The sequence below is a fragment of the Girardinichthys multiradiatus genome, chromosome 12 (assembly GCF_021462225.1).
Source record: "Girardinichthys multiradiatus isolate DD_20200921_A chromosome 12, DD_fGirMul_XY1, whole genome shotgun sequence".
Taxonomy (NCBI): domain Eukaryota; kingdom Metazoa; phylum Chordata; class Actinopteri; order Cyprinodontiformes; family Goodeidae; genus Girardinichthys; species Girardinichthys multiradiatus.
The window spans coordinates 46,726,756-46,745,639 of NC_061805.1; the positions used below are offsets into that span (position 1 = coordinate 46,726,756).

The window sequence follows — 18,884 nt, forward strand, 5'->3', positions numbered from 1 at the left end:
TTTTTATTAATTTATGAAAGATATAATATGAACAGACATTGAGCAAGTATATTTATATTTATTCAGATTATTTCAGATCATAAGAGATTAAAGATGTTTCGCAACCGACTGTGTGGTCTCAGCCAATAGCTTAGGAACGTCTGAGGAAGAGTTCACTCCCAACTACAAACAGAGCTCGGGTTTTGTTCATATAGTCCCTTACCAAAGGGTTGCTCACTGTCCCCTAAAGAGCAGTTTTTCAATCCTTTAATTAGTCTGATAATCTGCTCTGATCCCTAAAAGAGGAGATTGCAGCCATATCTGGAGAAAATCTTAAGATTAAGATCCTAGCAGAGAAAACCTCCTCATCCACCATTATTGTTGCACTGGTGCCCTTTAGATGATAATTAAATTAGTGTTATATTAGAGTGCTGATTGCTGTTATTCATAGTTTGTGATGAAAAAAAACTATACACATCGTCCTTTTTAGCTGGTTTTAATGGTATTCAGGGTGACTGTGGCTTCATGGGAGGAGTAGTTTGGCAATAAGAAGGTTGTGGGTTTGATTCCAGCCTCTTCCCCCTACTTTTTAAATTGAAGATTTTTGTGTTATTTGTTGCAATTGAAGAAACCTGGATTATAGATGATTTCATAGTGAAAAATAAAATATGCAATAACTAACCACTTTTTTATTTAATGATTTTGAACCTTTGGGCACTTTCAAAGTAACGTTTGAAAGAAAAAAAAAGATAATGTGAAATGTTTTTCAAAGCCTGGTGTAGAGGCCAAGCCAATGCTTTAAGCCACTGAAGTGATACACCGGGGTAGTGTTGACGCGATGCTTGTTGTCTTGTCGGATGAATTAAAGTTCAAGTTAACACTGCTCTATTTATGTTATTTACATCTCATTCGTTTCCACTTGAAGGCAAACATATTTCCACGCGCTTACACCTGTTGACAGCATCTCACTTCAGCGGTCAAAAACTGTTTCTCCCCTTCCGGTTTGTAACACCTGCCTCACAAAGAAAGGTTCTGCCCTTATAGACCGCTGATTAACCATGTGACCAAATATCCAAACAGTTTCATCACCTGCTCCTACACCAGGATTTTATACTAAAGAATCTGGCCACATAAAGGTCAAGTAATTGACAAAAATTGATGCATGCATTCATTTCATCTATTCTGGACTACTGCACAGACTGTATTTTATATTAAGCCAATTTCAGCTTTCTCATCTGCAGCTCGTTGCATCTTGACTGCTGACAGACATGCAAGATCTCACCTGTCTGTTTCTTTACAGAAGATCTCTATTCATTTTAGAATTCATTTTATCTATTTTATAACCTTTGATTAACCAGGTTTGTCCAAATGAGGTCATAGATATTTTTACATACAAATCTGGGTAAGAGGTCAGCAACATAAATATGAAAGAAACAATTAGCAACAAAAAAAAAACAAATTAATACTTCTTTAAATTAACAGATGGGGTAGGCTTTTTTTTACTTTGAACCCATTTAAAGCAACAAGAGCAAATAAAAGTTAAATTTGTAATTTATTCCCTGCATTCCCGAAAAACTTGAAAGCTCTCTTTCTCAGATGAGTTCTTGTATTTGGGCTTTTAAATTACAGTTTTCATGGATCGTAGATTTTAACTACCATGTTTACTTGTTAAAAGTAAGAAGGGATGATTCTCAGAATGGCTTTCCATAGAAACACACACCAGTCACTAAGATGTGTCAGTGGTCCTGGTACAGACTAACTAGCAGGTACAGACAAAAAGCTCACATATTCATATACAGGTCCTTCTCAAAATATTAGCATATTGTGATAAAGTTAATTATTTTCCATAAATGTAATGATGAAAATTTAATATTCATATATTTTAGATTCATTGCACACTAACTGATATATTTCAGGTCTTTTATTGTCTTAATACGGATGATTGTGGCATACAGCTCATGAAAACCCAAAATTCCTATCTCACAAAATTAGCATATTTCATCCGACCAATAAAAGAAAATAGTTTTTAATACAAAAAACGTCAACCTTCAAATAATCATGTACAGTTATGCACTCAATACTTGGTCGGGAATCCTTTTGCAGAAATGACTGCTTCAATGCGGCGTGGCATGGAGGCAATCAGCCTGTGGCACTGCTGAGGTCTTATGGAGGCCCAGGATGCTTCGATAGCGGCCTTTAGCTCATCCAGAGTGTTGGGTCTTGAGTCTCTCAACGTTCTCTTCACAATATCCCACAGATTCTCTATGGGGTTCAGGTCAGGAGAGTTGGCAGGCCAATTGAGCACAGTGATACCATGGTCAGTAAACCATTTACCAGTGGTTTTGGCACTGTGAGCAGGTGCCAGGTCGTGCTGAAAAATGAAATCTTCATCTCCATAAAGCTTTTCAGCAGATGGAAGCATGAAGTGCTCCAAAATCTCCTGTTAGCTAGCTGCATTGACCCTGCCCTTGATAAAACACAGTGGACCAACACCAGCAGCTGACACGGCACCCCAGACCATCACTGACTGTGGGTACTTGACACTGGACTTCTGGCATTTTGGCATTTCCTTCTCCCCAGTCTTCCTCCAGACTCTGGCACCTTGATTTCCGAATGACATGCAGAATTTGCTTTCATCCAAAAAAAGTACTTTGGACCACTGAGCAACAGTCCAGTGCTGCTTCTCTGTAGCCCGGGTCTGGGGAATGCGGCACCTGTAGCCCACTTCCTGTACACGCCTGTGCACGGTGGCTCTGGATGTTTCTACTCCAGACTCAGTCCACTGCTTCCGCAGGTCCCCCAAGGTCTGGAATCGGCCCTTCTCCACAATCTTCCTCAGGGTCCGGTCACCTCTTCTCGTTGTGCAGCGTTTTCTGCCACACTTTTTCCTTCCCACAGACTTCCCACTGAGGTGCCTTGATACAGCACTCTGTTTTTTTTTTTTTTACAACTTTCTGGTTAAAATGTGTTTGTTTTTTATTTCTTGATAAAAAAAAATGTGAACGACTTAAATCCGACACAAGAGAATTCCTGTAAATTCAAGCACCTCCCATTAAACGTTATGACATGACATTTTTATTCTCTGTTTCAGTTTCGGACGTTTGACCCTTGTAAACAGCTTTGGTGCAGTCACCCAGACAACCCTTACTTCTGCAAAACTAAAAAGGGGCCACCTCTCGACGGGACCGAGTGCGCTCCAGGAAAAGTAAGATTGCTTTAATCCACTGAGTCAGGTTTCAGGGTTCACATCAGAATTTCATCTACATAATATTAATAACAGAAATATTTAACAGTCTGTTTAAAGACTACTTGAAACATTTAGTATTAACAATATTGGCATTTGTCATTAACAGCCAGCATTCCTACTGGAAGGTTCTGCAAAATATTTTGAATTCAGCTTGCAGATTTTTTTACCTCTTAGCCACAAGAGTCCAACTGATCTGGGAGTAAGTGCTTCATGAGTCTGGGTTTGTGATGGGCAGTGATCTGTGTAGACCAGCTGAGCTTCCAGAACAAGCTGGAAAACAATTTATTCTATATATGTGTCAGGTTTGTGGAAATGGGTCTCCCTTGTACTGAGACTTGTTCAAAGTTTTTATAATGTTTGAGTAGTCCATGTAATTTAAATGTAGAAATGAATTAGAACAAAGGTAGTAGTCAAGGCAGAAGAAAGTTATGGTTTGAAATTACTCAGCTGCTCTAAGGATCCAATGAAAGGCCATTTTTGATGTATTTATGTTTCATATTTTCAAGAGTTTTAGGCTCTTTAGCTTTGAAATACGAAGATGTTGAGCAGTGTTTTGTTGAATTCATCCTGAGGACATAAACATGCATTCTTATTTTAGTTTGCCCTACATTTTCTCTCTCCTCTCGGTCACCATGTTTAGTGGTGCTACAAAGGTCACTGCATGTGGAAAAACCCAAATCAGCTGAAGCAGGACGGTGCCTGGGGTTCCTGGAGTAAATATGGTTCCTGCTCAAGATCCTGTGGTACTGGAGTTCGCTTCCGGACGCGGCAATGTAACAACCCTGCGTAAGTGGCAAAAGCAAAAATGGCAGGAATAGATGCAGTTTTAGACCTCAGGAATGCTAGAAGTAGAAACAATGGTAAGATGATTACTAATAGATCCTGCTGGTGGACTGAAAAACTCAAGCTAATTTTATGCATTTGCATATTTCTTCATCCTTTAAAGGAATTCTGCTCTTCAGTGTTGTGTGACTATTTTTAATTGGTGTAGTTGTAAAAATCTGGATCTTCAGCTTTAGGTGGTTTAAATGGAAACACAAACAAATAACTTTTAACTGGCTTAATTAGAAATGTGCTTCTGTAACAAATATATTAGAATTAGGTTTGTTAGGTGATTTTTACTCCGATGCTTCAGTACACTTGAGCTCCTTACCCGTATGTTTGGCTTTTACAACTAATCAGTGTTGATTAGATAATGAAATAAATAAAGCTGAAGCTAAAGTGAGCAACACAAGAACTGAACACCATGAAACAGAAATAAACAACTTTATACAAGCAGCAGACTTCTTAATTAAAGCTGTATTCCTTATGGACTCATTCTATCTCTGCAATGAAACCAATGCCAATAAGACAATCGTGGTAAATTGGGTCTTTATGCATCAATTTACATAATGCTTTCAGTGAAGATTAATTCCTGTGTCACTAATGTAGGCATTTCGGTATTAAAGAATCACAAATGTTCCATTTCTGCAATTTAACCCTCAAAGGCAAAACATTTTCAGCTATGATGATGGACTTTTTTGCTTTTAAACTAATCTTTTACAAAATAATTACAAGAGAAACTGTTGTCAAAAGATATTTTGTGTAATATCTGTCTCTCATGTAGCTGTGGAAGAATTGTCCTCCATCATCGCTCCACGACCATACTTGAGAGTTGGTTTGAGGTGTTGATGCTGAAGTTTTGTTTGGTTTTCTCCAAACATGTTGCTGTGCATTATGACCAAACTTGTCCTCTTTGCTCTCTTTGATCTGTCCAAAATACATTTTTTTTTCTAGAACAGGGGTGTCCAACTCCAGTCATCAAGAGCTGGTGCACAATTTAAATGTGTCTCTGCTCTAACAAATTTGAATGGATGGCTAAATTACCTATTAAGTATGTCATCAAGGCCTGGGAATGAACCATGCTTTTGATTCAGGGCTGTTGAACCAGGTGGATATGTAAAGCCTGTAAGATACCATCTCTTGTGAATTGGAGTTGGCCTCTCTTGTTCTGAAGTCTTGTAGTTCATTGAGTTGCAGCATTGCAAACCTGAGTCATGCTGCCATGTGTTTTAAAGAGAAGAGACTTTTCTCTCTAAGGATTTTCTGCCAAATATTTCTACATGTTGATCTGCTGATTATGAGAGGGTGCTATTTGTTTTTTGTCTTCTTTAGCCATTTCACTGTCCATTTGGATGAACTTGTCAAGATGTCCACTTTTCAGAAGCTTGGCAGCTGTCTTGAATGTCTCGGGAATAATGTCTTTCACTGTAAAATGATTTCCAATAGTTTTGAAATGGCTTTGTTAGCCTTCTCAGATTGATGGACAGCCACAAGGACCTCCCTAAGGTCGTTGCTGATGCCTCTCCGTCTTGGCATTGTGTTTTTAGCAGTCAGCTGCCAGAAAGATGTTTTCATGGAGGTGGTCATGCTGCTCAACATCGGCTCAATAATGCATTTGATCATCTGCACATATTTTTTTTGATGGTTTGAATTTTAGAAATAAAAGATGGTGACTTTTCTTTTTCAGCATGACTGTTCGCTGGTTGTGGTCATCTCTGTCCAATTTGATCATAGACACACAGCATGAACACCAAAGTGGTCCAGCACATCAGAGGCAGCATTTTTCACTCTTTTGGTTTGAAATAACAATTTGTGTTCCCTCTGAGCCCTCTGATGTTGGTCCATCTCCTTCCCACAGACCCTCAAACGGCGGCCAGGACTGTCCTGGAGTCAACTATGAGTACCAGCTGTGCAACACAAACGAGTGCCCGAAGCACTTTGAAGATTTCCGAGCTCAACAGTGCCAGCTTCGCAACTCCAACTTTGAATTCCAAAATGCCAAACACCACTGGCTACCTTATGAGCATGCTGACGGTAAGACAGGGAAATGTTAGCAGATTGTGTTGCTTCAATGTGATTCTCAGAACAGCAAAAATCTTTGGGTTTGGTGATATAGCTCCAGTCTGAACTAGGAAATTATACAGTGCCTTGCAAAAAGTGTCATAACTCAAACATTACAACCATCAACTTCAATGTATTTTACTAAGATTTTATGTGAGAGAACATAAAGTCGTGTATGAATGAGAAGTGGAAGGAAAGGGTGGTTTACAATTTGGTGTTGTTTGCATTTTTACTCCATTCCACTGAATCAATGCTTTGTAAAAGCACCTTTTGTTGGAATTACAGTTACAAAGTCTATGCCTCTACCTGCTTCACACATCTAGAGACTAAAGTTTTTTTTGAAAATGGCCCAGTCTCAGTCAAATCGGACTTTGAGCATCTACTAACATCAGCTTTTAAATGTTGCCACAGATTTCCAGTTGGATTTAGGTCTGGGAAAGAAAAGTATCCCCAGGGTCAGATGCTGCCACCATCGTGTTGATGGAGTGTGCAAGATGACATGCTGTGTTAGTTTGCACCACTCATAGCATTTATATTGAGTTAAAATTGACTCTTTACCAATTAGATGACTTCTGAATGTGATCAGAGGCACTGGAATTTATTTAGGGGGACCAGTATAAAAGGGGCTGCATACACATATACTATGCTTTTTAGATTATTTGTAAAATATTTAGAAAATGACTTTCTTCCAGTTTACAATTATGTACAACCAGTGTTGGTCTGACACATAAAATCCCAATAAAATACATTTATTAATAAGGTATGTAGTTGAAACATGACAAAATGGGTATTCTTCAAAGAGACTTACATGCTTTTTTTGATGTTTTTATTTTCCACATTTTAGGTTTATATGTTTTCAATGCTTGAGCTTCTTTGAAGAATTTAAAGCCAGCTTCAAAATTTGCCCTTTGCTTCAAGATGATGGATCACTATTTTGCTGGTGCAAAGAACCATATCATATATAATTGTCTGTTTCATGGCAGAAATTGCTTTTATCAGACTTCACTTTATAAAGCTCTTGGCAACTTATTACACCTGAAATGATCTGGAGTTTGAAAGCAAAGTTTCTTTTAAAAAACCCACACCATTTAATTTACTCTGGCAGTGATAGGACAGTAGATGGAAAAGTGGAAGGCCATTGTTCTGCTGAGAGCTGGGAGCTTTTATAAAGTCTGTGCACAAGGCAAAAAAAGAGTCCAGCGGGTTTGGACATTAGATTGGTTAAGATTGACCCAGCTTTGTCAGTAAATCCAAAGCTTGGAGAACATAATGCTGGGCTGAATTATTATTAAAGTCTTTTTACCCAACATGCACTTCATTTTATGACGTTTCGATCCACATAAAATACTTTTTTTTTAACCCTACTTCTGGTTCACGGCAATACAAGAAATAGAGTGACAGCAGATTAGCATCAAGAAAAATGTTAATAGAAAACCTCTTTTAATCCATCTGTCCATTTTCTGTATCAACCTTATCCTGTTCATAGTGAGATGGGGTACATCCAGAAGACGTTCATTGGCCAAAGAACCATGCACACACATCCAATTAGGGGACACTATCCAATTACCTAACATTTATATGATGTGTGGGGAAAACTGGACAGGATGTTAATGGAGAACACACAAACTCCACACCGAAAGGGTCTAGCGTGCTGCCAACCTCTTTCAAATTCACACATTTTTGACACATTGAACAAAACAGAAGCATCCATTTGCTAATCAAAGCCCTGGAGATTTAACAGTGCTGAAATTGTATAAAAAGGAGAGAAAGATTTTAAGTTAATCTCTGATGTCTGATAAGTGGTACAAAGTTTTCTCTGAGTCAGAAAAAACTTACTGAAGCTGCCATGGCAACCTTTATCTGTAGCTACAACCATCTGAGTGACATTCAGGGTTTCACAGTTTGGATTTCTGTCACAGTACTGGTACAAACCGATATAATCATTCACGTTTTGATTTACACACGTCAACAGTTTTTTAACAGAATTTATTTATTTATAAAGTTGATATGTTCACTATTTAGCCACTTTAGCTCAGATATGTGTTATGTGCCAACAATATCTTCTCCATCTCAGCAGTTGAAAAGATAGAGCAAAAAACATTAAATGATATGATGCAAATACATCTAGCAGGTGTGGGCATGTTGCAGTTTTTTACATCAGGCTGCAGTTTGCAGGGCATGAAAGAAAAAGAAAAACGTTCTCAGGAAGTGAGCTGCAGGTCTATTTGGATGAGGATACTGAATCAAATCACTGGAAATGTTGATGACTGTAAATTATCTGTCATAGATCAAAAACTATGAAAGAGAAAATGTGTTTGGGATTGTATTTTCAGAGTCTCTAACAGATATGTTGACACAATATTTCAGGGAGTTGCTAGGGTTAAATAGTTACAGGTCCTTCTCAAAATATTAGCATATTGTGATAAAGTTCATTATTTTCTATAATGTAATGATGAAAATTTAATATTAATATATTTTAGATTCATTGCACACTAACTGAAATATTTCAGGTCTTTTATTGTCTTAATACGGATGATTTTGGCATACAGCTCATGAAAACCCAAAATTCCTATCTCACTAAATTAGCATATTTCATCCGACCAATAAAAGAAAAGTGTTTTTAATACAGAAAACGTCAACCTTCAAATATTCATGTACAGTTATGCACTCAATACTTGGTCGGGAATCCTTTTGCAGAAATGACTGCTTCAATGCGGCGTGGCATGGAGGCAATCAGCCTGTGGCACTGCTGAGGTCTTATGGAGGCCCAGGATGCTTCGATAGCGGCCTTTAGCTCATCCAGAGTGTTGGGTCTTGAGTGTCTCAACGTTCTCTTCACAATATCCCACAGATTCTCTATGAGGTTCAGGTCAGGAGAGTTGGCAGGCCAATTGAGCACAGTGATACCATGGTCAGTAAACCATTTACCAGTGGTTTTGGCACTGTGAGCAGGTGCCAGGTCGTGCTGAAAAATGAAATCTTCATCTCCATAAAGCTTTTCAGCAGATGGAAGCATGAAGTGCTCCAAAATCTCCTGATAGCTAGCTGCATTGACCCTGCCCTTGATAAAACACAGTGGACCAACACCAGCAGCTGACACGGCACCCCAGACCATCACTGACTGTGGGTACTTGACACTGGACTTCTGGCTTTTTGGCATTTCCTTCTCCCCAGTCTTCCTCCAGACTCTGGCACCTTGATTTCTGAATGACATGCAGAATTTGCTTTCATCCGAAAAAAGTACTTTGGACCACTGAGCAACAGTCCAGTGCTGCTTCTCTGTAGCCCAGGACTGGGGAATGCGGCACCTGTAGCCCATTTCCTGCACACGCCTGTGCACGGTGGTTCTGGATGTTTCTACTCCAGACTCAGTCAGTTAACTCGTTGATTCAGATGATTAGGTTCATAGCTCGTTTAGAGACCCTTTTAATGATATGCTAGTTTTGTGAGATAGGAATTTTGGGTTTTCATGAGCTGTATGCCAAAATAATCCGTATTAAGACAATAAAATACCTGAAATATTTCAGTTAGTGTGCAATGAATCTAAAATATATGAATGTTAAATTTTCATCATGACATTATGGAAAATAATGAACTTTATCACAATATGCTAATTTTTTGAGAAGGACCTGTATATGGGCTGTGCAAAGTAAAATAAACACAATCACAATATCATGTCCCCCAGCGTTGAGGTTGAAGAGTCCAGTCCACCATCCCATCCACATCTCACAGGACGGTGGCTATAAACCACCATCCTGTCTGCTTGTATGTGTAGAGTTGTCCTGCTGAAAGGTAAACCCCAGTCTTGAATTTTTTGCACCCTCTAACAGGTTTTCTTGTAGCGCTTTGCTGAATTAACCTAAATTCACATCTCATCAGATCTGACCTGCATCCATGTCCCTAGTGTAGCAAAGCAGAGCCAGTGGTTAATTCTGCCACCTTGTTTTACCATGGGATTGTGTGTTTAGGGTGAGTTTACTGACACACATACAGTTTTGCATGGAGATTGAAAAGTCGGTTTCATCTGCTAGAGTATATCTTTCTACATTTTTGCCGGGTCCCCTACATGGCTTGTGGTACATTGCAAAATGGGCCTTTTTATGGCTTTTTTTTACAACTGTACCACTCTTCCATACATTTTTGGATTAATAGCTCTCCTATCAACAGATTTTCCCATCTGAGGTCTGTATCGCTGCAGCTCCTCCAAAGTTATCCATGAGCCTCTTAGAAGCTTTTCTGGTTAATGCTCTTCTGCTTGTCAGTTTAGGTGTCTTCCATGTCTTGGAAGGTTTGTAGTTATGTCTAACCCTTCTCCACTAGTCTCTCTCTGACCTGTCTGGTTTTTCACTAATGTTCACAAACAAACCTCCGAAGGCTTCACAGAACTGCTGGGTTTACACTGAGGGTTGCTCTATTTACTAAGTAGGTGGCTTCTTGGCTGCACTGTATTCTGTTTAGAGCTATCAGAGTTAAAATGGCTAGATACATATGCAGGTCACACTTTTTGGATTTTTGTTTGTAAAAACATTTTCTAAACCATGTATCATTTTCTTATCACAATTAGGCATTACTTTAAGTTGTACGCATCCAAATATAAAACCTCTCTACTTTTGCATGTACATGAACTTCGATGACATCCTAGTCTTAATCTATAAGGTCCAATTTGTTGATGCCAGCAGTAGAAACTCTAACTATTGTTTAAATATTTTCCACAAGGATTAGGAGTGTGTTCATAGTTAGATGAGAATTGCAGAATTGCAGCCTCCAATCTAATTCATCCTAAAGGTGTTAAAGAAGGTTGAGGTCAGGACTTGTACAGGCCAGTCAAGTTTCTCCACACCAGACTTTATACACCTGCAGCCATGGAAATGATTAGAACACCGAAATTAATTGATTTGGTGGTCTGATCTAATGCTTTTAGCAATATAATGTCAGAATTTGTGGTTTAGGACCAACATCCAGATGTGATAAACTTGGAGGTTTTAACAATATAAACAGTCAACTTACAGAGCAGGGGCGAGGAAACCAGACAGGTAAGCCAACAATAGAAACCAATGACAAACAAAGGGTTTAGATAGCAGATGAAACAGGTGCAGGCTCTGGGCTAAATGAGGAGGTGAAGGTGAGCAGGATTTACTTAATTACCTAGTGGCTCTGGTTGAGGGAGGAAGACAGATAAACAGGAACAGAGCTGAACAAGAACCCCTAGGTAAACTGTCAAACAGAGATCTCACAGGGAAACAACCAAGAAGCAAAAGGATCACAAGTAAAACACAAACAAATAAACTAAAGGAATACACCTAACAATAAAGAGCGCAGGGAAAACAACAAGGGATCAAAACGAAAATACTATAGAGAACAAAAAACACAAATACCTAAGGATCGTGACATGTAGTTTATAAAGTCTCATGCACGTCATCTGCAAGTTTCATTGCCCCGGGCTTTCAGAAAGGACTGCTTGCTGTGTGGCTCTGCTGGTTGCTGGGAGACTGTTTTCTTTTCAACCTAGTTTTATCAAAGTGTGCATCTGTCATACAGTCAAATAAAAGGAGGAGGAGAATTAATGAGCAGCTGATAGACAAATATACAGAGGTTGGACAATGAAACTGAAACACCTGGTTTTAGACCACAATAATTTATTAGTATGGTGTAGGACCTCCTTTTGCGGCCAATGCAGCATCAATTCGTCTTGGGAATGACATATACAAGTCCTGCACAGTGGTCAGAGGGATTTTAAGCCATTCTTCTGGCAGGATAGTGGCCAGGTCACTACATGATACTGGTGGAGGAAAACGTTTCCTGACTCGCTCCTCCAAAACACCCCAAAGTGGCTCAATAACATTTAGATCTGGTGACTGTGCAGGCCATGGGAGATGTTCAACTTCACTTTCATGTTCATCAAACCAATCTTTCACCAGTCTTGCTGTGTGTATTGGTGCATTGTCATCCTGATACACGGCACCGCCTTTAGGATACACTGTTTGAACCATTGGATGCACATGGTCCTCAAGAATGGTTCGGTAGTCCTTGGCAGTGACGCGCCCATCTAGCACAAGTATTGGGCCAAGGGAATGCCATGATATGGCAGCCCAAACCATCACTGATCCACCCCCATGCTTCACTCTGGGCATGCAACAGTCTGGGTGGTACGCTTCTTTGGGGCTTCTCCACACCGTAACTCTCCCGATGTGGGGAAAACAGTAAAGGTGGACTCATCAGAGAACAATACATGTTTCACATTGACCACAGCCCAAGATTTGCGCTCCTTGCACCATTGAAACCAACGTTTGGCATTGGCATGAGTGACCAAAGGTTTGGCTATAGCAGCCCGGCCATGTATATTGACCCTGTGGAGCTCCCGACGGATAGTTCTGGTGGAAACAGGAGAGTTGAGGTGCACATTTAATTCTGCCGTGATTTGGGCAGCCGTGGTTTTATGTTTTTTGGATACAATCCGGGTTAGCACCCGAACATCCCATTCAGACAGCTTCCTCTTGCGTCCACAGTTAATCCTGTTGGATGTGGTTGGTCCTTCTTGGTGGTATGCTGACTTTACCCTGGATACCGTGGCTCTTGATACATCACAAAGACTTGCTGTCTTGGTCACAGATGCGCCAGCAAGACCTGCACCAACAATTTGTCCTCTTTTGAACTCTGGTATGTCACCCATAATGTTGTGTGCATTTCAATATTTTGAGCAAAACTGTGCTCTTACCCTGCTAATTGAACCTTCACACTCTGCTCTTACTGGTGCAATGTGCAATCAATGAAGACAGGCTACCAGGCTGGTCCACTTTAGCCATGAAACCTCCCACACTAAAATGACAGGTGTTTCAGTTTCATTGTCCAACCCCTGTAGTTCATAATACATTAGGAAGAAGGAGAGTTTAGGGACTTTTCAGCAGATTTCCAGCACATTTGACATAAAATAAATCTACTGCTACTACATTTTCTGTTGTATTCTAAGAATTTGTAGCTCAATGTTTGTCTTTTTTCTGCTTGACAGGTCAGAGATTAAAGACTGAACCTGAAGTGTGAAATTTTTATTGGCCAGGAAACGCCTGATTGGTAGGCCTACATGTAAACATAAGAAGCTTGTTTGAGCAGCACATATTTTATGTGCACAATTCCCTTTGACTGGATGGGCTGAGGTATCTTCAGTGCTATTCCCAGATTAAAATAATTTTAATGTGACAGCAGCACACAGAACGTCATGCAGTGTGATGAGCACAGAGCAGCCCAGGTCTGCTGCTGTGCATCATGTAAGAACAGATTTGGACATGCTTCTTTGTGGAAGGCCTCTTAGGAGAAAGAGAAGCCGGGAGATTTTTCACAATTTATTTTTGGAATACAAAGATTACAGAAAGAACTTTGTCTCCCTTGACATGTCTACCGTCTTTCTGTAACCTCAGCATTGCAGCTGGTTCCTTTTCATTCTTTAGCTTCTCTCTTGCATCATAGTTACCATCGGCTCTGTAGAGATGGTAAATATTTTACAAAACATAAATGTGGCAAAGAGCACAAACTTTTTAATATTGGGTAATCTTTGACATAAATCATTTTGTTTAGAGAACATGCATGTTCTCCCCGTGCATGCGTGGGTTCTCACCGGGTACTCCGGCTTCCTCCCACAGTCCAAAGACATGCCTGTTAGGTTAATTGGTCACTCTAAATTGCCCTTAGGTGTATGAATGAGTGCTTGGTTGTTTGTGTGTTGCCCTGTGATGGACTGGCAACCTGTCCAGGGTGGACCCCGCCTCCTGCCCATAGACTGCTGGAGATAGGCACCAGCTTCCCCGCGACCCACTATGGAAGAAGCGGTAGAAAATGACTGACTGACATTTTTTTTTTATTTAGCAGAAAACAACATGTAACAGTGGTGGAACTGAGAGAGATGCAGGAAGACAATATTGAATTTGCAACACATAAACAAATGTAAGGCTTAGTATAGGAGTGTCTATCGGGCAGCCTGGGGACTATTTGCACCCCTTGGAATGTTATTCTGCGATCCTAGACCACACAGGTGATAAAGATACATATTTTATCTCGCTGTTTCCACCTTGCTGTTTCATACCTCTGTCCAGGGATCAGTAGTCAGCATATAGCAGCTGGTATGAGCTGATTATAAAAACCAGATGAATTCTCCGATGTGCTTGTAGTACTGAATGACTGACTAATCCGAAAATGTCAGTCTGAGCACATCAGCTTCCCAAACCTTTGTCATTATCCTCCTGAACATCTTGCTCTCGCTCAGCCTGGAAACAGATGTTCAGTACATCTGAAGTTTGTATTTCCTCAGTGTGCAACACTTCCTTTTACAGGTAGGCTCTGTGAAAGCTTCAGTGTATTGGTAATTAATTTTCTATTGCGTTACTTTACTCAAATAATGTTACACATCTTACAGGTGAAGCCTTAAAAAGGTGTTAAGAGGTTTGGATTTGAAAGCCGCTGAAATGTTCTTTTTCACCATTCTGACTGTTAAAAGCCTTGTTAAATGAGATGTCAGACAAGGTGCTGGACGGATGGGGATTTTCTCCATCTATCTGCATGCACACTGAATCAATGGTTCTACACTTTTCCATCCCCTTTAAGAACCAATTTGGCTGTTTTGGAATAATTACAATTGCAAAAGAATAACATGAAGAATCATGGTGTTAAGACCTGATCTATCACTTTGCTCAAGGTAACACTGGTTAAAACTACAGTTAGCCAGCTATGAGAGGCCTGTCTGCAAACCAGCTGACTACACAGCTAATAACCGGTGTTGGTGGACTGACGGTCCACAAAGACATGAAACCTCCCAAGATCTGTCTTGTTGTTACAACATCTCTTGAATATTTTTTTTGCCAGTATTTAAAGGAACGTGCTTTATGTCTATAAATGCTATAAGCATGCTTGGGAAAGGCAGTTATACACATAAAAGTATGTGTAAAACAATAAAATTTCATGTTGACATAATGTAGTGTATTATTTGTTTGTACATGTGCAAAACATGACAACAGTCTCTTTGGCACAAACTATCAAGTCTCCCTTTGAGCTGTCTGCCCCCCAGGTTGGGAATCACTGAAATAAAGGATCTTTAACCCAGCATAGTGTGTTTGGTTTCGAATATAACAACGTTGCTTGACAACTTCCAGTCAAAGAAGCTTTGAGTGTTATTAACATGCGTTTTACCAGCTTCCTGTTGCTTTGTGTTATATTCCCTCACAGACTTGTAGTAATACCACGTTGGAGGATATTATCTGCTCTTTCTTTAAGACTCAGTCAAACATTGTACTTATTTATTGCCGTAGCCATCACTGTGAGGCATAAAGAGATTCAAAAGATGCGTTTCAGCAGCTGCAGCAACACCAGCAGCTATTTTTATCGGTGTTTTATTTTAATCCAGTGCTCTGTTCTCCTAGCTAACAAGAGATGCCACCTGTACTGTCAGTCAAAGGAGACCGGAGACATGGCGTATATGAAGCAGCTGGTGCATGATGGGACGCGTTGCTCGTACAAGGACGCCTACAGTATCTGCGTGCGTGGAGAATGTGTGGTGAGGACCTTTTTTAAAAATATCATGGTCTCATCATGTTTAAAGCTGCCACAGATGATCATCAAGCTGTTAAAATTGAGATCTTTAATCAAATTCATATTATCTGTCATCCATGTTTGTATGGCACTTTTCAAGTTCAAAGAAATTCAAGGTGTTTTACAAAGACAGAACTGAAAGTTGGAAAACATAGTGACTTGGAAAAGTATTCACTCCCTTGAACAAAATGTGAATGAAAAGTATTGATTCACATTTGTTTTATTTTATTGGGATTAAGACAAACATTATTATTAAGAAGAAAACTGATGCGTTAATTTTAACAAATGAAAATCTTGAAAGTTGGTGTACATTTTTATTGAACCGCCTTTACTCTGGTACATCTCAAAATAACCCGGTGCACCCAAGACCCATCAGAGTTCAAGTTATTAGTGAACAGTTTTTACTTAAATTCTGCTGTTCTGTGAAGGCCTCAGAGATTTGTAAGAGAACGTTAGTTAAGACCAAGAAACACAGCAGACAGGGATCAGGTTGTGTAAAGGTTTAATGCAGGGTTAGTTTATTAAATCGCAAGATTTGAACATCTGACAGAATATTGTTCAGTAAATCATCTGGAAATGAAAGGAGAGCATGGCACAATTGCATATCTACCAAGACATGGTCGCCTGCTCGTCTAAGAAACACAGCTAAAGGGGCCCACAACTCTGGAGGAGCTGCAATTATCCACAGCCTAGGTGGGACAATCTGTCCATATGGGAGCTATCAATTTTGCACTCCATAGATCTGGCCTTTATGGAAAAGAGGCATGAAGAAAACAAGAATTTAAAGGAAAATAAAATCCCAATGAAATACACTAAAGTATGTTGGTGTAATTTGGGAAACTGAATACTTCTGCAGGGCACAATGAGAGAATACTGAAGAATATTGATTTATTGACAACGTGCCCATTCAGCATGAGGCTTACTCCAATTTCTCAGCAAACAAATAAAAATATCATGTCCAAACACACGAGAAACGGTGGGTTTATGTGTTGGTCCAAGCATTATTATCTAACAGTAAAAAACCAAAAATAAAAATGGCTATTACACATGCATTGCTTTTCAGTAGCCCAAACCACAAACCATCCTACAATTGGTACAACAAATGAGTGTAGTTTGGAGACCTGCAGTGTCCAAGCTTCTTTTAATGGTCTGTTTTTCTTACAGACTTAAAACAACGCAGCCATTTAAAAAAATTATTCAAGGAGCATTTCCACAGCTCATTCAGTCAGTTGATGTGTCGCGGTTAGGGGGCTTTGGCAACTAATATAAGCATGTTTGCAAAACTGCTGAATATAAGTGAAGTTGAAAAGCTTTTTCTTTTGTTAAACTATAACTCCTGCGTCTTCTCCCCTGCTTCCCCAGTAGCAGCGCTTATGAGCCAGAAGCTAATGAGGCGTGTCTTTAAACCACCAACTGAACGCTCAATCGTGTTGTCAATGTTTAGAGTCGTCCTGTTGTGTTTTATCATTCTCCAGAAGGTCGGCTGTGACAGAGAGATCGGCTCCAACAAAGTTGAGGACAAGTGTGGTGTTTGTGGTGGAGATAACTCCCACTGTAGAACCGTGAAAGGAACCTTCACCAGGACACCAAAGAAACCAGGTAAGGACATGTGGAAGCAACCAGCTGCTGTTAACAAATACCAGTAACCGAGATAAAGATGTTTTCTGCAAACTGATATCGAAGGATGAAATGCAAATATTCTTATGATTACAAAACAAAATTAGCATTTTGCTTAGGCCAATTTAAGAGTGCTCGAGGCTTGTAAAGCTATGAATACTCCTTGAACCTTTTCTCATTTCATTACATTATAACCCTCAAACTTACATGTGTTTTCATTGGAAAGACAAACACAAAGCGATACATAATTGGGAAAGAACAGCATACAAGGTTTGTAAATGTTTTATTTTAGAAATAAAAATCTGAAAAGTGTGACGTGCATTTGTATTCATTCTGAGCAGCTTCCCTGTCCCTGCTGAAGAGAAGCATTGCATACTAAAATGCTGCCCCTAATGTTGCTGGATATATTTACCCTTTCTGTTTTTTTTGTGATTTGGCTAAAATGTGTGTTTGGATCATTTTATACTTTGGTGTTTGTTACATAGGTTGTTATTAGTTCATTTTTGTGCAATATTGCAGTTGCAAAGGACTGCTTGGATGCGATATTTGACAACATTTAAATATTTGTAAATCCATGCTTGCATAATTTCAGCATGCGAATAATGTATTTGCTCTGTTGGATAGTCTATCACTGCCCTTGATACCCACACTTTACTTTTAGTGATCTTCGTTTTTAGTGACTGATATGCTAGAGCCCACCAAGAGAGGGATATTGTGATTGCGAAAAAGGAAAAAAAATGTGTCACAGAAGGAGACTTGATCATAATCAGTCATTATTTCAATGTTCAGAAGTAGCCTTGTAGTTTCCTTGATATTGTACAGACATACAATATACTAACTACTGAAAACTACTTTGCATGAATCCCTTCAAAAAAATCTAAAGTTTACCTTTATATACAGTTTTTAGTACAAATGGGTTTAGGTCATTGTAGAAGAAGGTATGATGGACTTCATAAGTTACACTTAAGTTTGTTAGTGTCATAGTGTTCATTACATCACTGATTATGATTAATATCTAAAATTAACCCCCCTTCATGTGTCGTTTTAGCAGATAAACATAAAACAGTGTGTGTTTAATTTGTCATAAAAAATCCATCAAGGCAGACTTATATAACCGTTGAAGTTGTTCATCCCTAGATGTGTTTTAATTATCAGAGTGCGCTTTTACAAAGAAATTTAAACTCCATCACGTTTGTTTCTTTTATTGTTGGTCCTCATTCACCTTTTCCTGTATTTGTATTATGAAAAGCTTTTAAAGAACCACTTTTGTAACCTCTGCAGAGAAAATCAAAGCAAATAGCTCCTTTAAATAGCCAAGGCTGAAAGTCCCACAGAAATTACATGTCCGTGACTTTTGAATGATCCAAGTTTGTGGAAAACACTCGTAGAGTGTTTTCTCTGCCTCCATAGGTCTGATGAGAACATGCAAACCTTTAGTTAAACAATGGCAAAGTGATGAGTTCTGAAAAAGCTGGTCCTGATTAGCTCTGCCCCTCTCCTGGAGGGTGGTGAAGGCTTTTAAACATCATGCAGCAAGCGTAATAACTTAAAGACTTCAGTGATTTTGTCCTAACACAATGTACAG

General features: G+C 39.3%; 1 protein-coding gene across 5 annotated transcripts in view; it reads left to right on the forward strand.

The window, feature by feature from the left end:
* adamts3 (ADAM metallopeptidase with thrombospondin type 1 motif, 3) overlaps window positions 1-18,884 on the forward strand; it is a 230,382-nt gene that overhangs the window by 161,218 nt on the left and 50,280 nt on the right. For all 5 annotated transcript variants that reach the window (XR_007040605.1, XM_047381322.1, XM_047381318.1 and 2 more), the window contains 5 exons: window positions 3,071-3,184; window positions 3,867-4,012; window positions 5,907-6,082; window positions 15,514-15,647; window positions 17,158-17,281. Coding sequence is in view for 4 of the 5 variants with exons in the window: in XM_047381322.1 (XP_047237278.1) it covers window positions 3,071-3,184; window positions 3,867-4,012; window positions 5,907-6,082; window positions 15,514-15,647; window positions 17,158-17,281 (694 nt within the window). In the remaining variant the exon portion in view is untranslated. The remainder of the gene's footprint in view (window positions 1-3,070; window positions 3,185-3,866; window positions 4,013-5,906; window positions 6,083-15,513; window positions 15,648-17,157; window positions 17,282-18,884) is intronic.